The 18,759-nt window shown below is 38.5% G+C and overlaps 1 protein-coding gene across 1 annotated transcript in view; it reads left to right on the top strand.

Moving 5' to 3' along the window:
- Positions 1 to 1,178: 1,178 nt before the first annotated feature.
- Positions 1,179 to 18,759, top strand: part of LOC113017693 (polypeptide N-acetylgalactosaminyltransferase 10-like) — a 31,972-nt gene continuing 14,391 nt past the window's right edge. Inside the window, exon 1 of the mRNA XM_026160808.1 lies at positions 1,179 to 1,545. Coding sequence (XP_026016593.1) covers positions 1,365 to 1,545 — 181 coding nt within the window. The 5' untranslated portion in view covers positions 1,179 to 1,364. The remainder of the gene's footprint in view (positions 1,546 to 18,759) is intronic.

Raw genomic sequence — 18,759 nt, forward strand, 5'->3', positions numbered from 1 at the left:
TGGTGCAAATTACTGACCTCTGTCATCATTTTAAGTGGGGGAACTTGCACAATCGGTGGCTGACTAAATACTTTTTTGCCCCACTGTATATCTCCAGTCCATCTGCAATTTATTTAGGTTACACTTCATCGAGCAGGTTGAAAAGGAATAAAGCTATTTTTGCAACTTTTTTGGTCATTAAAAATATTAAAAGATTATTAGGAAAAATGTGCAAATCTTCCTCCTAACTTCTAAAAATAAAGATTTCTTCCTCTTCTTGTAACACAACAGCTCATTGAATGTCCTTGAATGTTAGACTGTAGCTCAACAGAATAAGACATCTGAAAATGTCGTCTTCACAAAAATCAAAAACTGTCCCTGATTTAAATTTGGCCAATCAGTGCTCATAGATCATGTCATTGTGTGCTTCAAACTTGCACTTGTACACAGAAAGTATTTAAACTGTTAATCTGTTTTAAGCTGGCCTTTTCAAGTCAAGGACCTTCACTGGTGATGAGAGCTGGATCTCAAACTCCAATCCAGAGACCAAACAACAGTTTTCAGCTCGCAGCATCCAAGCTTGAAAGCAACGGTCAGGTGACCAGTAACGTGTTTGTTTTTCCAGCGTTCACAGGGTTTTGCTGTGAAACTTGATGTTCAGACTGTCAATGCAGTGTTCTGCTTTAACAAACTGAACTATGGTGTGTATCTACCATAGTGTTTTGGCACAAAGTGGATGGAAAATGCAGGCCATTACTGGTCACACCAACACAGTCGTTGCTCATCAACCACTTGTTCCAAGATTTATCTCCTGTAGATGTATTACCCATGTGAATACTGTAATTAGGGACAACTTTGATCAGAACAGACCAATAGTGACCAATTCCAGGGAGCAATCCAAAATTACATTTCTGTTGGGGCCAAACGAAAAGGCCTATAATCCTTTATGGAGTTGGAGGCCTTTGTTATCACGCCTTGAATTATAGCTATTTTTCACTATTGTCTGTCATTTTCTAGATGAGATTTCAGAGTACTACTGAGCATTGGATTGGTTTGTCATTACTGGTACCATCCAGTGTTTACTTGGTTGCAAGGTTCCCTTCTAGGATCCCCCGCCCCCACCCCTTTGCATGTACTACACAGAAAGCAGAAGGCGGGAACCGCAGTAGCAACAACCGATTTCAGAATACCACTGAGCTTTGGATTGATTTTTCCTAGAAAGAAGTGTGTGTCGAGATTGTTCGTGGTTGTTAGTGTTACTAACAGTAATTGGGCATCGAAGTCATCAAACTTTGTCCAGTAGTTAATGAGATACTTCACACTGGCTAAAAATATATTATTACATATTTCCCTTTTGTCTATTTCCCCTCTTATTTGTGTCTTCCATGTGTTTGTGTAGCTGTAAACACAAGCTGTATGCAGAGAAGCTGCCCAACACCACAATCATCATCCCGTTCCACAACGAGGGCTGGTCGTCGCTGCTCAGGACGGTTCACAGCGTGCTGAATCGCTCTCCCCCACAGCTCATAGCCGAGATCATCCTGGTCGACGACTTCAGCGACAAAGGTACACAGCGCACACACGCTCATCACTACTGAGGAGAAAACACCTGCGTTCGTGTACATACGCACAGTCTGTGTGGCTTGCTACAGATAACTGAACTTTAGGTGAACTATTTCTGCTGTTCTGTCCTCCCCTGCTCCTTTCCATGCACAAACACAAACCACTGAATCATTTGTTTGCTAGTAATGTTGACTGTTGCACAAATACCGAGCTGCTCAGAAGTAAACGTGGCGGCCAGCTTCTGCGGAGGCCCGAAAGTGATCCCAAGACACTCATGCGTATGTATATTATAAACAGACCGGGAGAGAAATGGAGACACTCTCTCTCATAGTGGTGAGTCAGGATTTCAGAAATGTATCTCACTGGGCCTGTCGGCCATTTCTTAACAAGACTAGAGTCTTGTTGCTGAGAGCCTTGCCTAAATTCACTTCTGAGCATTTGGTTGTTCTTGCCAGTATGGTCAGTAAAAGTACAATAAAATAAGAAACATAATGCATACTGCAGAAATCTTATTTGTAACCCATTCAGTATAATTCCAAGAATATTATTTCTATCTGCAGTAGTAATACTTGGGGTCAAGGCTGTTTTCTAGGTCCTTCCTATTAAGCTGGGCCATATCATACCGTTCATGGTAATACCGGTATAATGTTGGGCAACGATAAGAAAATGAAATATCGCGCTAGAATATGGGTAAAACGCACATGCGCAGTGCCTATGTTTTCATACGCACATAGCGGCGACGGAGAATGAGAAGAGCGAAAGCGGATTGGTTTGTAAAAATGCTCCAACTTCAGTGGTGTGGAACTGGTTTGGCTTTCGTCCGTCAGATACACAACAAAACACTATCTTTGGTAGAGCATGCTAGCGGGCCGTCGTTATTACTGTTTTTTGGAAAATACGGCACACTTAAAATCAATCCTTTGATTTTTCTGAAAGTCGACAGTGCCCCTTATAATCCCGTGTGCCTTATGTATGAATTCTGGTTGTGTTTACTGACCTCGAAACGATTTTATGTACACGGCGCTCGAAAATCTGTCAAATGTTTCAGTACGACTTTGCTGAGCTACGAAGCCGCACCGCTTGATGGATTGTCGGAGCATTACAGCTATCGTAGGCAGGCGCCTCGCGGAGTGATACGTACTGTGCTTCAACATAATGTTACTGTATTGTGTGTGTATAACCTCTTTTTAAGTTTTGTGGATATTATACATGGTTATGCTGAGGATGTGTCGGCCAGTTTCCACTGGAAATGCCTTTTAGTTAAACTGTCAGCGAGGAATTTGCATTTGCACTGTTAAATTTTTATATAACTTTAATGCAGATAAAAAACAGCTGCTTGTTTAAGTGAAAATGCATTGATGTTTTTTTTCCCCTAATAAAGTTGTGGAGTTGTAAAGTATTTTGTCTAGTGTCAATTATATCGTCAGTTATATCGTTATCACAAATTTTCAAATGTAAATCGTGATAAATATTTTTGGTCATATCACCCTGCTCTACTTCCTATCCTCGTTTCAACTTACTTTACGCAGGCAGCTGTAGCAAAAACCCAACACAGACCACTTAGAACAGCTATGATACTGAATAAGGCAGAAACAGCAGGAAAGGGACAGCTGGGTTTCAAAGAGGCTTGCAGTGGCGCAGCAACTTAGAGGAGTTGGTGTGGTTCAGCTAATTTGGTGGTGGCCCAAACTAATATTACACTTGGTTATATTAAATGCAAGTCCTAACCAAGCTCTATGTGCGAGCTCGTAACATCAGCTGAGCTTTTTTGTATCATTGTAATAATGCCAGGGCAAATGTTTAGCTTAAGCAGCTAATGCTAGATGTTTGTCATGGCTGTTTGTGTATTTTCCTTCTAAAATCGACACCGTGGGTTAGTTTTCAAAGCAAAGCCTAAAGCTTCCCTGTCTGCATAAAAAGAATTTATATTGTTAATGTGTTCGGAGCTGCTGCCTGCAGCCGTCTCTGAACAGATGCTGATGATGAGGGGGTTCTGTGGCCCGGCTAGTGTTAGCGAGGTTAGCAGCAGAATAATCTACTTTCTGGTGTGAACCGGTATTCTCACACAGACAGCTTAATCAGTTTGAACTCTGGAATTAATGTACAGCTTTGAACCCTTACATAATAAATCGGGGGGACAAGTGCAATGTTATCAGCAAGGCCTCGATGGAGGTGAGAACACGATATTAATCACGAAGCCTGCTGCAAAGCCACCGTGTGATGCATAATTTCAGGTTCACTTTTCCAGCTCCTTAGATATTAAATAATTTATGGAGAAAAAAGAAGAAGAAGAAACTGGCATGAAGGAGGATTTTTACTCGACTTTCAGAGGTGAACTGCTCTTGTCGGTTGTTAAGGAGACAGGTAACCGCTCACATTTTATCAAACCCTGTCACTTTCTTTCAGGCTGATTAACAATCTCCGTGCTCCATGGCAGCAGGCTAGCCCGCAGAGTTACTGATGGCCTGTTATATTAATTGGCGCTGTTTTGTTTTGGTGCCTCACTGCTGACATGAGGAAGATAAACAATTGATGAGATGTTTTTGTCAGTGCAGTTATATTTTCTGAGGTGCTAATTAGTACCAGGTTTATATGTTGTGTAATTATAGCCTTGTTGCAGAGCGGCGTTTCAGGAACAGCCTCTTCTCTCCTTTTAATATCATAATTAATGCAACTATTCCTGTTTGACTTAGAGGATACCTGATGATTTATATTATCTCTGTGCTTGCTGTGCTCAGCTTTGTGTTGTATTGACGCAACAGAACTTTTCTCTTTGGGTTCAGGAAAGTTTTAAGTGGATTGTGAACTTCTGCTCATTTCAAGCTAATTTAACTTCTTGTGATGTTATTTTTAGATGTTAAAAGTGTAAGAATCTTAAAATAGATTAAATTAAATGTGAAATTAGAGTACTGTTGTTCCCAGTTTACATAAATTGCAATTTTGTAATGTGCGTGTAGGTGTGTGTCAGCTTCAGATCAGTTCTTGTGCTCAAAAGTTAGAATTCAAAAGACTATTATTGGAACCGAACATCATGTTTAATGAATATGCAGATGAAAGATGTAGCTCTAAAGTTATATACTCGATTAAATCCTCCCCTGAAAATCATTTTCTTGCGTCTTTTGAAGATAACATTGTTTATTTAAGTTTAATGTGTTGCTATAGATTTTCACTTTCTTTGGTCAACCAAAAAGGAAAGGGAAGCGGTTGCTGGAGCTGTACGTGGAAGTCATCATTATTGTAAATACTAAGAAGGGAGTTTTGGGTAGGAGATTTTCTTTTTTTTTTTTTCTTTTTTTCTTTTTCTTTTTTTATTCTAATGCATTATTTTAAAAAATGGGACCAGACATTGACTTAAGATACTTAAAAACAAGTCGAATTAGTACAAGCACTGTGACAGGTTAGTGAGAGTGAGGGTTATTGCTTTGTAACAGAAGGCTGAAAAAGGAGGTGGGAAAGAAGGATGAAGAAAGTTGGGGGGAAAAAAGGCAATAGGAAGAGATACTTAAAAAAAAAAAAAAAAAAAAAGATTATAACTGTCAATATTTTAATCGTTAAACTGTGGCTGCCTTGTTGGGATGCATAGGTGTAAGATGCGTTACTTACAGGTCTTTTTGGTAATTTGTCAAACTGTGGCGCTCTGGTTTGGGGCATCTTTGAAAATTTTGAAGTTATTCCTGACGTGACTTTTTGTTTTTGTTTTTTTTGGGGGGGGGGGTTGGTAGCATCAGAGAATCCTAAATAATGTAGATGTCCAATGAATAATGCCGAATTATTGTTTCTTAATTCATCAGCTGTTTTGAATTTGTGTGGTAATGCATGTATTGTGAAAAGAATAGATAAATTTACATATTTGAGTCCCGGTTTGGTTGAAGCTTTAAAACATTCAGGTCACTCAGTACTCCAAATCATTATTATTGCAGCTGGTCCACCACTGTAATTCTGCCTCTAGATGACAAATAAACAAGCACGTTTTTGTTTTGTGATTCTGAGAAACTGACAAATTAAATCTGTCTCATGCAGTGTTGTAAAGTTTCAAAATCCACTCTTTCCTTGTGCTCCTTCTAATTTGAGGGTTTGAACTTCTTCACTCCAGCTATGGAAGAACTGTGAAATCTAATACAAGCTTATTGTAGGTTATTTCTTTTCTTTTTTTGAGTGACTCAGTCAGTTATACTTTTTTGTATATTGACTGATTGCAAAGCACAGCCTGCCTCCTAACACAAAGAACAAAGCCACACAGAATAATTGACTGTGGCTGCTGAGCATTCACACCTATAGATGATTTCAGGAATACCTTAATGGGTTCTGATGCCTAGTGGTATTTAGTTGAACGAGACTTGAATATCCACAAGTAATCTGAAGAGAAATAAATCAGTGTCATTATAAAATGAAGCCCAGAGGACGATCAATGATGAGACCTAGAAGTGTGACAATAATGTGGCTTTATAGTGTGAATTATCTAACTGAGTATTGCAAAGGTTGTTGTGATGACATGACCACACAAAGGTCACTGTTCAGTTGTTTTTGCAGTACCATATGGCATTTCCAGGTGTCAACATTTTATAAAAAAAAGAAAAAAAAAAGCAGACTTTATTTACCCTCTAATATGTTAAAGAAGTTTTATTCTGAGCATATTATCATAAAAAATTCAAATAAAATTGAAGGAAGAAACTGGGTAAATGGAAATGTGCACAATTTCTGATGATTTGGTAAGATTTTATTTTTATAATTTCTTACTGTTAAAAAAAAAAAAAAAAAAAAGTTAGACTAGACTCTGTATTGTCATCATACATATACAACCAAATTGTGGAATATTAAATACAATCTTTGTAGTATCTTCAGTTCTCAACTGTGTTCAATCCAGGATCATTCATGAATTTTAACCAATGGGAGATGAAGTGAGGATAATGTCATAGGAATACCAAAAACAGAAAAAACACTTATTACATTACATTTTTGTAATACCATTTACAGGTGTGGATTCAAACGGTAAACTTTTAGATTTTTGTATGTTAAAGCTATTAATAACTTCATAAGTGAGTTATGCCACTACTGGGCAAGTAAAGTACTGTAATGTACATAAACAACGTCTTAGTATATAGAAAATAATGTCGTATAATATAGAATGAATGGTTTACGGTATAGCTGTAGCTGTATATACATAATTTCTCCATAGGCATCAGTATTTACAGTGTTTAGATGTGTTAAAATGCGCTACGTTGTTGTCAAAATGTCCTATAATTGTACAACAGTTTGTTACAGTGCAGTAAAAATGCAGAAAATCTATTTCCAGAGTTAATTTATTGTGTTTAAAAAAAAACACCACTTAAATAAGTAGTGTTGGGGAGACGCAGTCTAAAGTTCTATATACAAGAGAAGTGCACTGTGGTAACCTCGTATTGTACATTTTGCTTGTACAGGCAGCAGTTCAATAAAGCTGGGACTGTGACTTGAAGCTTCTCAAAACCAGCAAAGACTGCTCCTCCCAAACTGAATAAGCAATGTAACATTCACAGATGTTTCTTTTTTCAGTTTATCAGGCGCAAAAAAACACATACTGAGTGAATCAGTTATTACAGAGACAGCACACTGGGATAGATGGGGTATGATTACAGTGGTGTCCTCAGGCAACCGAACAAAAGTGCACAAGAACATAAATTCAGTTCCACTGCAAAGCAGACATGGGCGTTTATCAAGAGGTTGATGTGCAAATTTATGCATCGCTCTGTGATGAAATGGGAAATAATTATAATGGGGGGGAAAGGGGAATTTAATTTGGATGAGATGGAGGATGGAGAGATATGGATAAACTCATCAGAACAAGCTGGAGGAGAGAACTTTCTGTTGTAGCTCTGAACTAGAACACATCAAAGTGGATTATAAAATAAGAGCACTTTTTATTTTTTATTTTTTTGGTTTCCCACATTATTTATTATGCTCATGCATTTATGTCTTCATTTCTAAATGCCAAATAATGTTACAAAAAGTCATGAATATATCTGAGCAGTTCAGCAGGCCATCAGTTACCATGGCAGCTTGAGGTGAACATTTATTATGAATAGGAAGAAAAGTTTTTTTGTTCAAACTAGAAGGGGTGTCAGGTCCCTATGCTGTAATCCAGGTAAGAACATCCCAGGTTGATTCTGCTCATCTGAACACAACATATTTATCACGCAGTTGATAAAAACACTGCAGTCAGATGAGCAAAATCATCTTTGTGTCTATAATCATGTAAATTTCTAACTGATGTTAGCATTTGATTGTAAAATTGAATTCAAACTGCCAATAATAGCTTGTTGATCTTCAGGGGTTTAGGTTTGGGATATTACAGGTTGTGCTGTGCTTGTGTCACCTTGTTAGCGGGCTAGCGGCTGAAAATGTTTTACAGGCATTGCCTGATAAACTTGCATGTGGTGTTGTTCTGTCTTAAGTGGCATCTTCAGTGCAGAAGAATTAGTTATGTATTCATCTTGTGTCTTTTATAAGAAGAAATTACTTAACTTTGAAGCCTTCTTTTAGATTTATTAATCTCATTTTAAGTCTATAGATGTCATCACAAGTACTAAACAAAACAAATTATTCATACTTATTTTTAGCTAATGAGAAAACATTTGTTAATTCCAGACATTGTGTGAACTTGACATCTTAGCAGGGTGAACATTTGTCCACATTGGTTTGTCCTTCTGCAGTGGGAACCAGCTGCACCAAGGACAGCACAGGTAACTTTTAAAATAATCTGCACTCTGAGCACCGTGGGAAATAATATATAGACTTCCCACAAAACCCATCTGACCCCTGCCTTGAGTGTTATGATCCTAGACTCATGAACAAGCCTAAGCTACAGGAAAGCTTTTTGCTACTCCTTTGTTCTTTGATTCTCATCGTTACTGTTTACCTTTAAACAAAACAAAAAACTAACTTGCACAACATAATCTCTCTTTAAACCAAAGCCCAATGTAAACCAACCCCACAAAAAAGTAAGCTATTTAGTGTATCCGAAGCCAATGCGGTCAACACAGCCAGACTCCAAAGCAGCAGATTAAAATATACATTTGAAGTTGTCCTTTTAAATGTCATCTTTAATTATGCAACCTGTTTGGGAAAATACAAAAAAAAAGAAACGTTCACACTTTTCTGTACAAAATGTTCGCTGCCAAGTAATGTTTGTGTAAAATCTCTGCTGTAATTTCAAAGTGATGCTTGATTTGGCTGTTGCCACCCACCGGCGTGGAAGAAAAATATTACATTTAGCAATATTTGCATCCACATTCATCTGTTTTTCAATACGTTGCACCTTGTCAGGGTAACGTGATCCCTACCTCGCTGTACCCTTCTCACACACGCTCGCCCACGCTTACCTCTGAGCTGCTGGAGAAGTTCATTCAGGCAGAACACTGACTCATAGGTAACACGCAAAACACTGAAACCTGCTGTTTTTGTCTTCTGTCTTCTTTTATCTCCTGTCTTCCCTCCCGTTCTTCTTCTTTTTGCTGTTCTCCTTCTCTGCATTTTCCCTGCATGTCTCTAATCTTTTCTTTGAGTGTTCACGTTTCTGTTTTGTCATTTGTTTTGTCTTATCTTTAGGATAAGACATGTCTGCCCTGTTTCATCTCTTTGACGTCTCATCTTGTTTGTGCTTCTCCTTTCTTACTTTTCAACTGTACCAAAAATAAAAAATAAGATGAGTTAATGTAACTTATTTTAACACAGCTGTTACTAAATTAAATAGTAAAGTTAATCCAGCACAGTATGTGAAATTTGTGTGGCTCATCCTGTGTTTTAAGTCAGCTCTGCTTATTTGCAAGTTTAATGCACTTAATGCTATTTTTTTTAGTTAATGTTTGCACTATATTCCACACTAAGGCTGTTCAATATAAGGATATTTATCGGATGATAATATAAAAACATCTATCGTTTCATTTTACGCTATCGTTTGTTTCATGGTGTCGCAAAATAAACTGTTTACGGAAATATTTTTCATCGTTTTAATGGTCATTATAGTGGCTATATTAATCTGTTAAAGTTCTCTCTTATATTTAATATGACAACACTACGGACAGACAAGCAACTGTTTTTACGCGTTGTCGTTAGCAACCACGACGGTAAAACAATGGCGTTGCTCCGCCTTCCGCTTGTTTGTTTTGCAAATAAACCTTTCACAATAAAGCTCAAGATCCTGTTGAGGCTTTTCAAAATAAACTAAATCGTGAAAGAGTATGCAGAGTTTTACGGATGAGAAACAAAAAAGAGGCGTTAGGTGCTAAAAAATAAACCTTAGACTCAAACATTAGAACAGGCTTTCTAGAGCACGCTGTGTAATAAATACTCGCAAAGAAAACGGCGTCCGTTACAACTTATGTCTAAAAATGTATAGCTAAAAGTCTCAACTTTAGGTACACAGCACCCCAGCTGAACACACTTCATGCAAGTCGAGCTGCCTCAAGATTCACAGAATTTACAGAAAATGTAAAAATTTTGTGATTTATATCGTTATCGGGATGATAGATGTCTTATATTGGGATATGAGATTTTGGGTCATATCGCACAGCCCTATTCCACACACTGCAGAAGTACAGTGACACGGTACACAACATAAGTTATTGGGGAAAAAAATACAGTCCGATCCAAAGTTTAAGACCACTTAAAAGTTTAGGACCACACCTCCAAAAAAAACTCTAGTTCAAGAAGACAAGGCCTTTGTTTTTGGAAGCTCTTCAGTCTCAGATTCTGATGGTTATGGGTCTGCAGTCGACACCAGTAACACCTTAATTTGGGTCGACGATCGTCCAGTGTCTTGACGGACGGCCAATTGGAACCATCAGCGCAGTGCTGGTTACATTTTTTTGGGGGTCTTCCCACTTGACTTTTTTTGTTCCATAACCATCAGGATCATTTAAGAAATCCCAAAAACCTGTCTTACTGCATCCCACCTCAGCAGCGATGGCACACATTCAGCAACCCTTTCCCCTTTGCCATCAGAACATCATGACAGTGTGACTACCTGACAGAAAATGACACATTTTTGCACAGATTTGGCCTTTTAAAGGCATGTGGTCTTAAACTTTTGATCAGCTGTGAAACTGCTTGTTTCATTTTAAGTGTTGTTTTCAGTAAATTGCATGCTCAAAAATGTTTTGTCTCAGTCCCACTTCTTCTTGTTGCATGTTGAAGCTCTACTTTGGAACCTTGTTAAGATCCAACCATGCAAAGTATGAATTTTTTTTTTCTTTTCTTTCATTTTATTTTTGGTGCCATTTTTTTCAAGTGGGCTTAAACTTTGATCAGGACTATATGGGAACACACCTACAAAGCTGAGTGTAGGCAACTACGCTCTTCTTTAAATGAAGTTAAATGCACAAATTTAGCTCAAGCTATGACTGCATTATGTGGCTTTGAATCCATTTCAGTGTGGTGGGTTTACATTTTTTTTTTTTTTTTTTTTTTTTTTTTTAGTGGTTTAATATCATATGTTATCTGACTTTGACATTTCTTCATATTTCAATTCTTGGTTATTTCTGTTGACTCTTGCTTGCTTGTTTTATTTGCCCTGACTGTTGCAAAACTTTCCAGCGTCGTTCATTTGTCATCTCACTTAATGCATTGTTGTCCTTTTTATTTACATTTTTTTTTTTTTTTTTTAAATTAGTTTTCTTGTGGTCTTTTACCTCACGGCTGTGACATTTTGCAGTTGCAGACAAAGAACAAAACCCGCCAATGGGCAAACTATGTAATGGATCTTATTGGAACACACAAACCTGAACATTCAGAGAGTAGTTCCTGTAGTGCTTTTTCCCCTTTTTAGATCTAAACCAACATGTTTTCCTGTCTAATTGCTCGATGTTGTCAGTAATGTAGTAACAGCAGTTCTGAGCAGTCTCCCTTTTCAAATGACTTCCTGAAACAGATTCCCTTTGTGAGCTAAATGGAAATAATTTCTTTGTATCAAGTCTGCTGTGTTGCAGTGAATCTTGGAGTATTTAGTTAACAAGTAGTTTATAATCACTTTTCATTTGTTTTTTGTTATTTTGAGTATTTTAATTGCTGTATTTTTTTTTAACGGTATTTTTTACTGTTGCCTTCAGCTGGCTGTTTCTCAATAATTTTTCAAATTTAGGATAAAACGTTCTTTCATTTTTTTTTCTTGCCTTCCTTCCTCCTTCCATTCCTTTCTCCATCCTTCTGTCTTCCTCATCCATCTTGGCCTTCTTCTTCTCTTCCATTGTTCTTCTTCTCTCTTCTTCCTTCTTTTCATGAACACATTTCATCAAAGTCATCATATATAAAATCATAAAAATTTTATTTTTAATTAATTTTTTTATGCAACGGTTTCAAAAGGACAGCCATCAATTCCAAAGAGGTCATTTTCCCCCCAATTTAAACCAGGTTTTCTTTTGTAAATGAAATATGGGTTAATGAAACCTATAAATCACTACATCATGTTAATTTACACACTGTCACGGCTTTTTTTTTGCAGTATGATACATGTTGAGCATGAATAGCTTTATGTATCAATATTAGCTCAGTTACAAGCAAATTACATTAGGTGAAGAGCAAAGCTGAGTTTAGTGGGCAGATCAGGCATCTAATCAACACAACAGCTTGCTGGTTAAGGTCTCAGTCAATGTACATTGATCTGACAGAGTGGATTGGTGGATCTTTTCTAAATTACCACCACTGTTAGTCATGATATGTGTACACTCAGTGCTGTGGCACGCCTGTGAGAAGCTAAAGGAATATAAACTGGCCACGGTGATGCATTGGTGTGAGTCTTAAAATGATCCTGAGTTGTCATCGTAATGTTTTCTGCTTGGTTTCTTCTTCTCCTCTTTTTTGGGACTGTGATATGTGTAATCTGTGGGAGTGATCTCCTTCTCTTCCAGGCATCAGATCAACAAAGCTCCTAAATCTGACTCTGGTGGAGCCTTGAGCCTGATTGGCTGCTGGGATTGTTGGCTGCGACATTACTAACCTCAATTCTGCTCTCTTCTAATCTCTTTTGCTGCCGACATGGAAAAACTTTAATCATTAGAAAATGATTGGCAGTAAATATCAGTTTTCATTGTATTTCAATCAAAGAACAAGTGTTGCTCTTTTTTTTTCTTACTTTTTTTTTTTATTGCCACTGACATTCAACAGTCATAAAGTAAGAAATTCATCATAGAAAAGCAAGAGGGACCAATTTCCCCTCCTACAATGGTCTCAGTAGAAAATGATATGATGTACCCTCAGCACCTGCTGGGTTTTGATTAAAGCCTACGACTGAAAGAATTCTGCTTCTGGTCCAAAATCAGCCCCCTTTCTTTTTCCTTCTGTAGATGAGAGGGGAATCTCATCATATGATCTGTCATGGCATGCCTGAGGTTGATTACTCAGCAGAGTACCACGCACACGTTATCGTTAAAAGAACACATAAAGCACTTTTATTTGGTAATAACCTAAATCATTATCAGATGAAGAAAAGAGGATTACCTTATCTACTGTGTACGTATAGTAAATGATTAAAAACACCATGACATAGGCTCCCCTTATCCTTAAAATTGCACTAATCAACACTTCCTTTCCTACAATAGATGATATTACTGCAGGTAATTTGATTGGCATTGCATAAAGTGATTAACCCACGGTGCATTCTCACCTGATCCTGCAGGTTCCCTGAAAGAGTTGGTTTTCCAGCTGTTTGCTTTGCCATTTCAGCCCTTCATTTTACTTTGTTTCACGCCCATTGCTTCTACTAAGCTTTGAACCAAATGAGAATGATGGCAGACAAAGTTTGTAACTAGTTGGTGAGCATAATGGAGCGTTCAATGGCAAACAAAGAAATGTTTGGGGTTTTTTTTCCCAATTCCGTATTAGAAAGCTGAGAAAGGATACTTTGAAAAATCTCAGTACAGCTTTTTATAAGAACTTTATCCATTAGAACCAATAACACCTCCAAACATGTCAGTATTTCAACTTTGCACTTTTAACAATCACAGTTGCTACACTAGAGAAAACCGTGGTTGAAGACCGTAGCGCCACCAAACTCTCTGCAGTGATGTCATTGACCTTGAAATTGTTGCTATGAATCTAAGATCAGGTCTTTGTCTTTAACTGATAAATTGGCAAAAATGTACATGGATGTCAAGCAGTTTAACCGCCAAATGGCGTAGGCAGTTGTCAGCCTTGCTCTGACATAAGAACATGACCTGAACACAACCGTTAGCTACTAGCTGACTTGGGTCCCCTAGTACAACCGTCCCCAACGTTTTTTGTGCCACGGACCAGTTTAATGTCAGACAATATTTTCACGGACCGGCCTTTAAGGTTTCACGGATAAATACTACAAAATAAAATGATACGACCAAGACAAAAACGATGGTGTTTTGTAAATATAATAATAAACACGAATTCATGTGTAATTGTGTAACTTTATTATCAGCATCCTCCTGAAATGCGCCAACAACACTGAGAGTAACATCCTCCCCTCTGCCCCTTAATGCTCTCTGATCGCTATGGTAACACGTAAATATTTCTATCAAAATAAGAGACACAACTACAACACGGGAAAAGACCCAGGGAAACAGAGTTAACGCTAAAAACCCTGAAAACCATAAATTTCACACCCGAGCCTAAACTCTGGCAGCCCGGTACCAAACGACTCTGCCCGGGGGTTGGGGACCGCTGCCCTAGTGCAAAGAGATCTGCAAAGATTCTCTCAGATTGACTACAAGATGTTGGGAGTCTGCTTGTGTTTATACATTGGACGACACTTGTATGCAATCCTTTATCAGTCTGTCTGACATTACACCGCGGCTGTTTGGTGACAGATTTCCATCCACCTTGCAATTGAAAGTGGTTGTTGAATGTTGAGGGTGTTGCACCCTTAACCGTCGACCAGTTGGTGATCACAACTGCAAATGTAATAAAACAACCAAGCAGCCACCTACTTTTTTTTCTTTCTGTCTCTTTCCCTTCCCTGTCTTGTTTTACTCTACAATGATTGAACCATGAAACGGTGGTAGGCACTTCAGCAGCCTTATCTCTGGTTCGAACGAGTCGTTAATGTCTGATTTGTCAGCTCTAAAAGTTGTCAATTATCACTTAATGATTTTTCTCCTCTTAATGAAAAACTAAATTTAGAAAATAAAAGATTTTTTTTTTGCTGTGTTGTTAAAGATAAAAAAGAAAAACCCAAAGGATTTTGATTTTGCAGCTCCATTCTTTCTCTTTGGCGTCTTATCTCTGGCATATTATTGTGCTCAGACATCGTCGTAGCACAGTTTCATTAAACCAGGCACCATGTGAATCCAGATGTATCCATCACTGTTAACTGTGTTCTGTGACAGTGACGGTCCCGCTCAGCAGGACCACCGAGCCACACTGCAGTATTCACTGGAAGCCTGTCACTGACTTGAGATTGATAGTTGGATTATTCCCTCCGCTGCCTGATGGGATCAATTAGACAACTGTCTGAAAAACAAACATAACATTTGATAACACTGAATTTTAATGAAGGGAGGAAAAAAATCGGTATGGTAGAACGAAAGTATTAAACTTGACACTGATTGTATTCTCAAATGTTTAGTGAACGGCTCTAATTGTTTCCAAACATGTAATTAGTTCTATATCCTCGGTAGGAAATTTGTTGCCAGCAATTTGAGATGGCATGACACGTCCTAAATGATAGTTATCGTGTTTTGGCAGGAAAATGAAAGTGCTGTGTAGAGGCAGGTGATAAATGGGCATGGGAAATACATTTACTCACAGAGTGAGACAATCAAGAGGCGTGAAACAACATTCAAAGAGGGGAAGATGGGTGAGAGTTAATGGGAATGACAATGTCAGAGATGTGAGCTTGGTGCTTTGTAGAAGAATGAAGCGATTTATGACTTTCATCAGACCATATTAGTGAATACCTTGGACATTAGGTCGTCTCTGGCACACCTGATGGTTGACCATGGTTGATAGATTGGACTGTAAAAGGCACCTTCACATTTGAATGAATACAATGGATAATTAGAACAGAGGTTTAAGAGAAATATGTATAGAAGAGGCCTTTTTTCAGTATGCATAATTATTTTATTTTTTTCCCACTTTTTAGTGTGAGATCAGTGTTGACTTTATATTTGCAAGGACATCTGAGAACATCAGGACCTGAAAAGGGAGCAATTAAATGCTAGTGCCTGGCAAACATTGGCCACTTTGATCAGAGTACTTTACTGACACTGCAATCCGGTTGTTCAGTGATGATGCGACGAATCCTACTTCCGGGCCTAAAGTAGTCTGCGTTTAATATGGCTTTTGTGTTGATAACATGTTTAATGTTATGTATTTTCTTCTATTTGATCTCAAAAAGCTCCTAAAACAGTCAGTGATGACTGTTGACCTCCCTCGGCTTTTATTACCACTAATCATTTATTTAAGCTCAGTTTTTAAAACCTTAGGATGTAACTACAGCCCAGCCCATGCAGCAGTACATGAATGACTAACCTCGTATTGTGGATGGATTATCTCAGTTGTTCTCCTGGCTGAAGTTTGGTCCTTTTACAGCATCCTGCCATGCCATTACATTTGTTCCTGACCACCGAGAAGACTCACGTTAACTTTTATCGAGTGGAAAAAAAGTTAGCTTGTTTATATTATGCTAACATAGCTGTGTCGCTAGCACATCATTATATACCAGCTAGCCCAACTTCAGTAACCCTACAAACGTCACTGCTGTTTAGTTTTCTGTCTTCATTTATGCTGGAAGTGATAGCAGAGCTGTACGTTTTAATTTGTTTCCAAAACCCTGCAGTCAGGACATGCTATATTGTATTTAGATAGAAGCTAGCGAGCTAACTCCCTGCTAACTTCTAACTCCGTTAAATGTCATAAATTCCGTTTTCATGGATGCCTGGATGTTAAACTCAATTGTTACACCTGGTAGAGCAGAACGCTGATCATTTTATTAAAGATGAAAGACTTTAGACAGTTTTTCAACTCTCACTAATGCCATAGTGATCGTTTGATATATGGACCTGCAGCGGAGTTTAGGCCCAGACACGGCTAGTGACGTCAGACTGAACAACCGGATATCAATTGAGAACTTTAAATTTGGGAAAATAGTCCCCCTCTTTTGGGGGTTACAGTTATTATAGTCATCATACACATTCCCTTTTCCTCGCACCATAAAAGGTAAGAAAACTAAACCTTTTCGGTGGTTACTGTCAGTCATTTAAATGCATGAACTGTTCCTCTGCCTTAGTAAATGCTTTGAGTCATTGGTGTCAATTAGTCCTAGAATTTCATAATGGCATTTCCATTTGAGTGGATAGTTTGAAACAATCAATTTTGTCTTTTTATTTCCTGATTTTAATACCTGCTGTGTTTTTAGATAGATGGCATACTTTTAGTTTTATAGAACATTACTGGGAGAATCACCGCAGCTTTTTTTTAAGTCTCTGGAAGTCGAGCATATTATCTGACAGGATTCATCACAGGAACATAGATTAGAAAATGCAGTGAAATTATTTCATTCCTGTATATTTGATTTGATTTTTATTGAACCCTGACAGTTTGTGCTGCTGATGGGAACCTTTGAACACTCCCCAGACAACAAAGAGCCAGAAATGTATAGTGTGAAGCAGGGCTGCGGATAAACCACTTAGTTACTTTGGGGTACTTGATTATACGATGTCAGTTTTACCAATGAGAACCTACTTATGCTTATAAGAGACTATAGCATGAAGTATGTGCTGTTCTACTGGGTCAAGTGTTGCAGGGATCTTTCAATAGGTTGGTTGTGCTGCATGTAAATATTGTCTTAGGAGGGTTAGAGAAAGAGAAATTTCCAGAATGTCCAACTATAATCTGTTTTCCTCTTTATTCAGCAGGCTAGAAAGTCCACCTTCAGAATTGGTTTTGGTGTTCTTGCTATTGTTTTGTGGCACATTGTGAACTGGATGAAACACACATCTAAAGCATATCATTAAACACATCTCTTACTGTTTGGCTACCATCTTCTTCTTACTTTGAGGAGTCTCCACATAATGTGGCTCCCTCACACTATTCCTAACATCCACCTTTGTTACACCAGCCCTCTGTATGGCCCCTTACCGACACTCAAGAGTCTTCGGTGGTTTCTTTTTCTCTTACCTGGTGTTTCAAGTATCCTTTCCAGTCTATCCACTGTCTGCACATGCCCAGACCATGTTAGCTTTGCCTCTCTTACTTTTTCTCATAACTCCATAACCTCTGCTGTCACCCCGGACTCATCTCCCACTCCTCCCACTCCTCCCACTCATCTACATTTACTACCTCTACTCCTTATTTTACCGTTACATCTGTTCTGTGTTGCTTTAAGTTTTATTCCTCTTCTCTCCAGTGCATACCTCCACCTCTGCAGGTTCCCAGCATCTGTTCCCAGCTCTCACTACAGATCAAAATGTCATCTGCAAACATCAGTCCATCGAGACTCCTCCCTGACCTCGTCTGTCAACCTGTCCATCACACTACAAACAAAAAGGGGCTCGGAGCCAATCTCAGATGGAATCCCACCCCCAGCTCGATTCAATCTGTCACTCCTTCCACATACCTCACCGCTGCCTCACTGTCCTCATACATGTCCTGTATCACCGTCACACACTTCTCTAGATCCACAGAGACTCAGTAGTAGCGCCTTCTGACCTGCTCTGTACTTCTCCATCAGCACTCTCAAAGCAAACATCACATCTGTAGTGCTCTTTTTCAGCATGAAGCCACACTGCTGCTCACCTCTCTCCTTAACCTAGCTTCAAAAACTCCAGAGCTGCTTTGCATGTTGAACTGCTCTCTCTGCAGAGCAAAATTGCCACTAATTCACTGCACAGTTGAGAGCAACATTGGGCTGACACAGCTACTCTATATATCATTAATAAAGGTTGACGGTCCTGCAAAAGTCTTGGAGCTTTCTTTTTACAGTTACTATGATGTGGTGCATCTCATGCCTGGGTTCTACTACTTTGATGAGAGCACAAAAACTCATATTATCTCCAACTGACAACAGCTGGTCAGTGTATTGGGGAAGAGCTTGTTATTTTCACAGGCTGGGAGTCGTCTCTGGACGTTTTCTTTGGCTTCTTCAGTGCTTGCTGAAAAGCTGCCTGTTGTCGTTTCCTACTGTATGCTTTAGTAACTCCTTAAACTCTGCGTTTATTGAAACTGGCTTTTCAGATGTGTTTTTCATTCCTGTTTTTTGACATTTTAACACAGAATAGC

The sequence above is a fragment of the Astatotilapia calliptera genome, unplaced genomic scaffold, assembly GCF_900246225.1.
Source record: "Astatotilapia calliptera unplaced genomic scaffold, fAstCal1.2 U_scaffold_184, whole genome shotgun sequence".
In the NCBI taxonomy this organism is placed as follows: Eukaryota; Metazoa; Chordata; class Actinopteri; order Cichliformes; family Cichlidae; genus Astatotilapia; species Astatotilapia calliptera.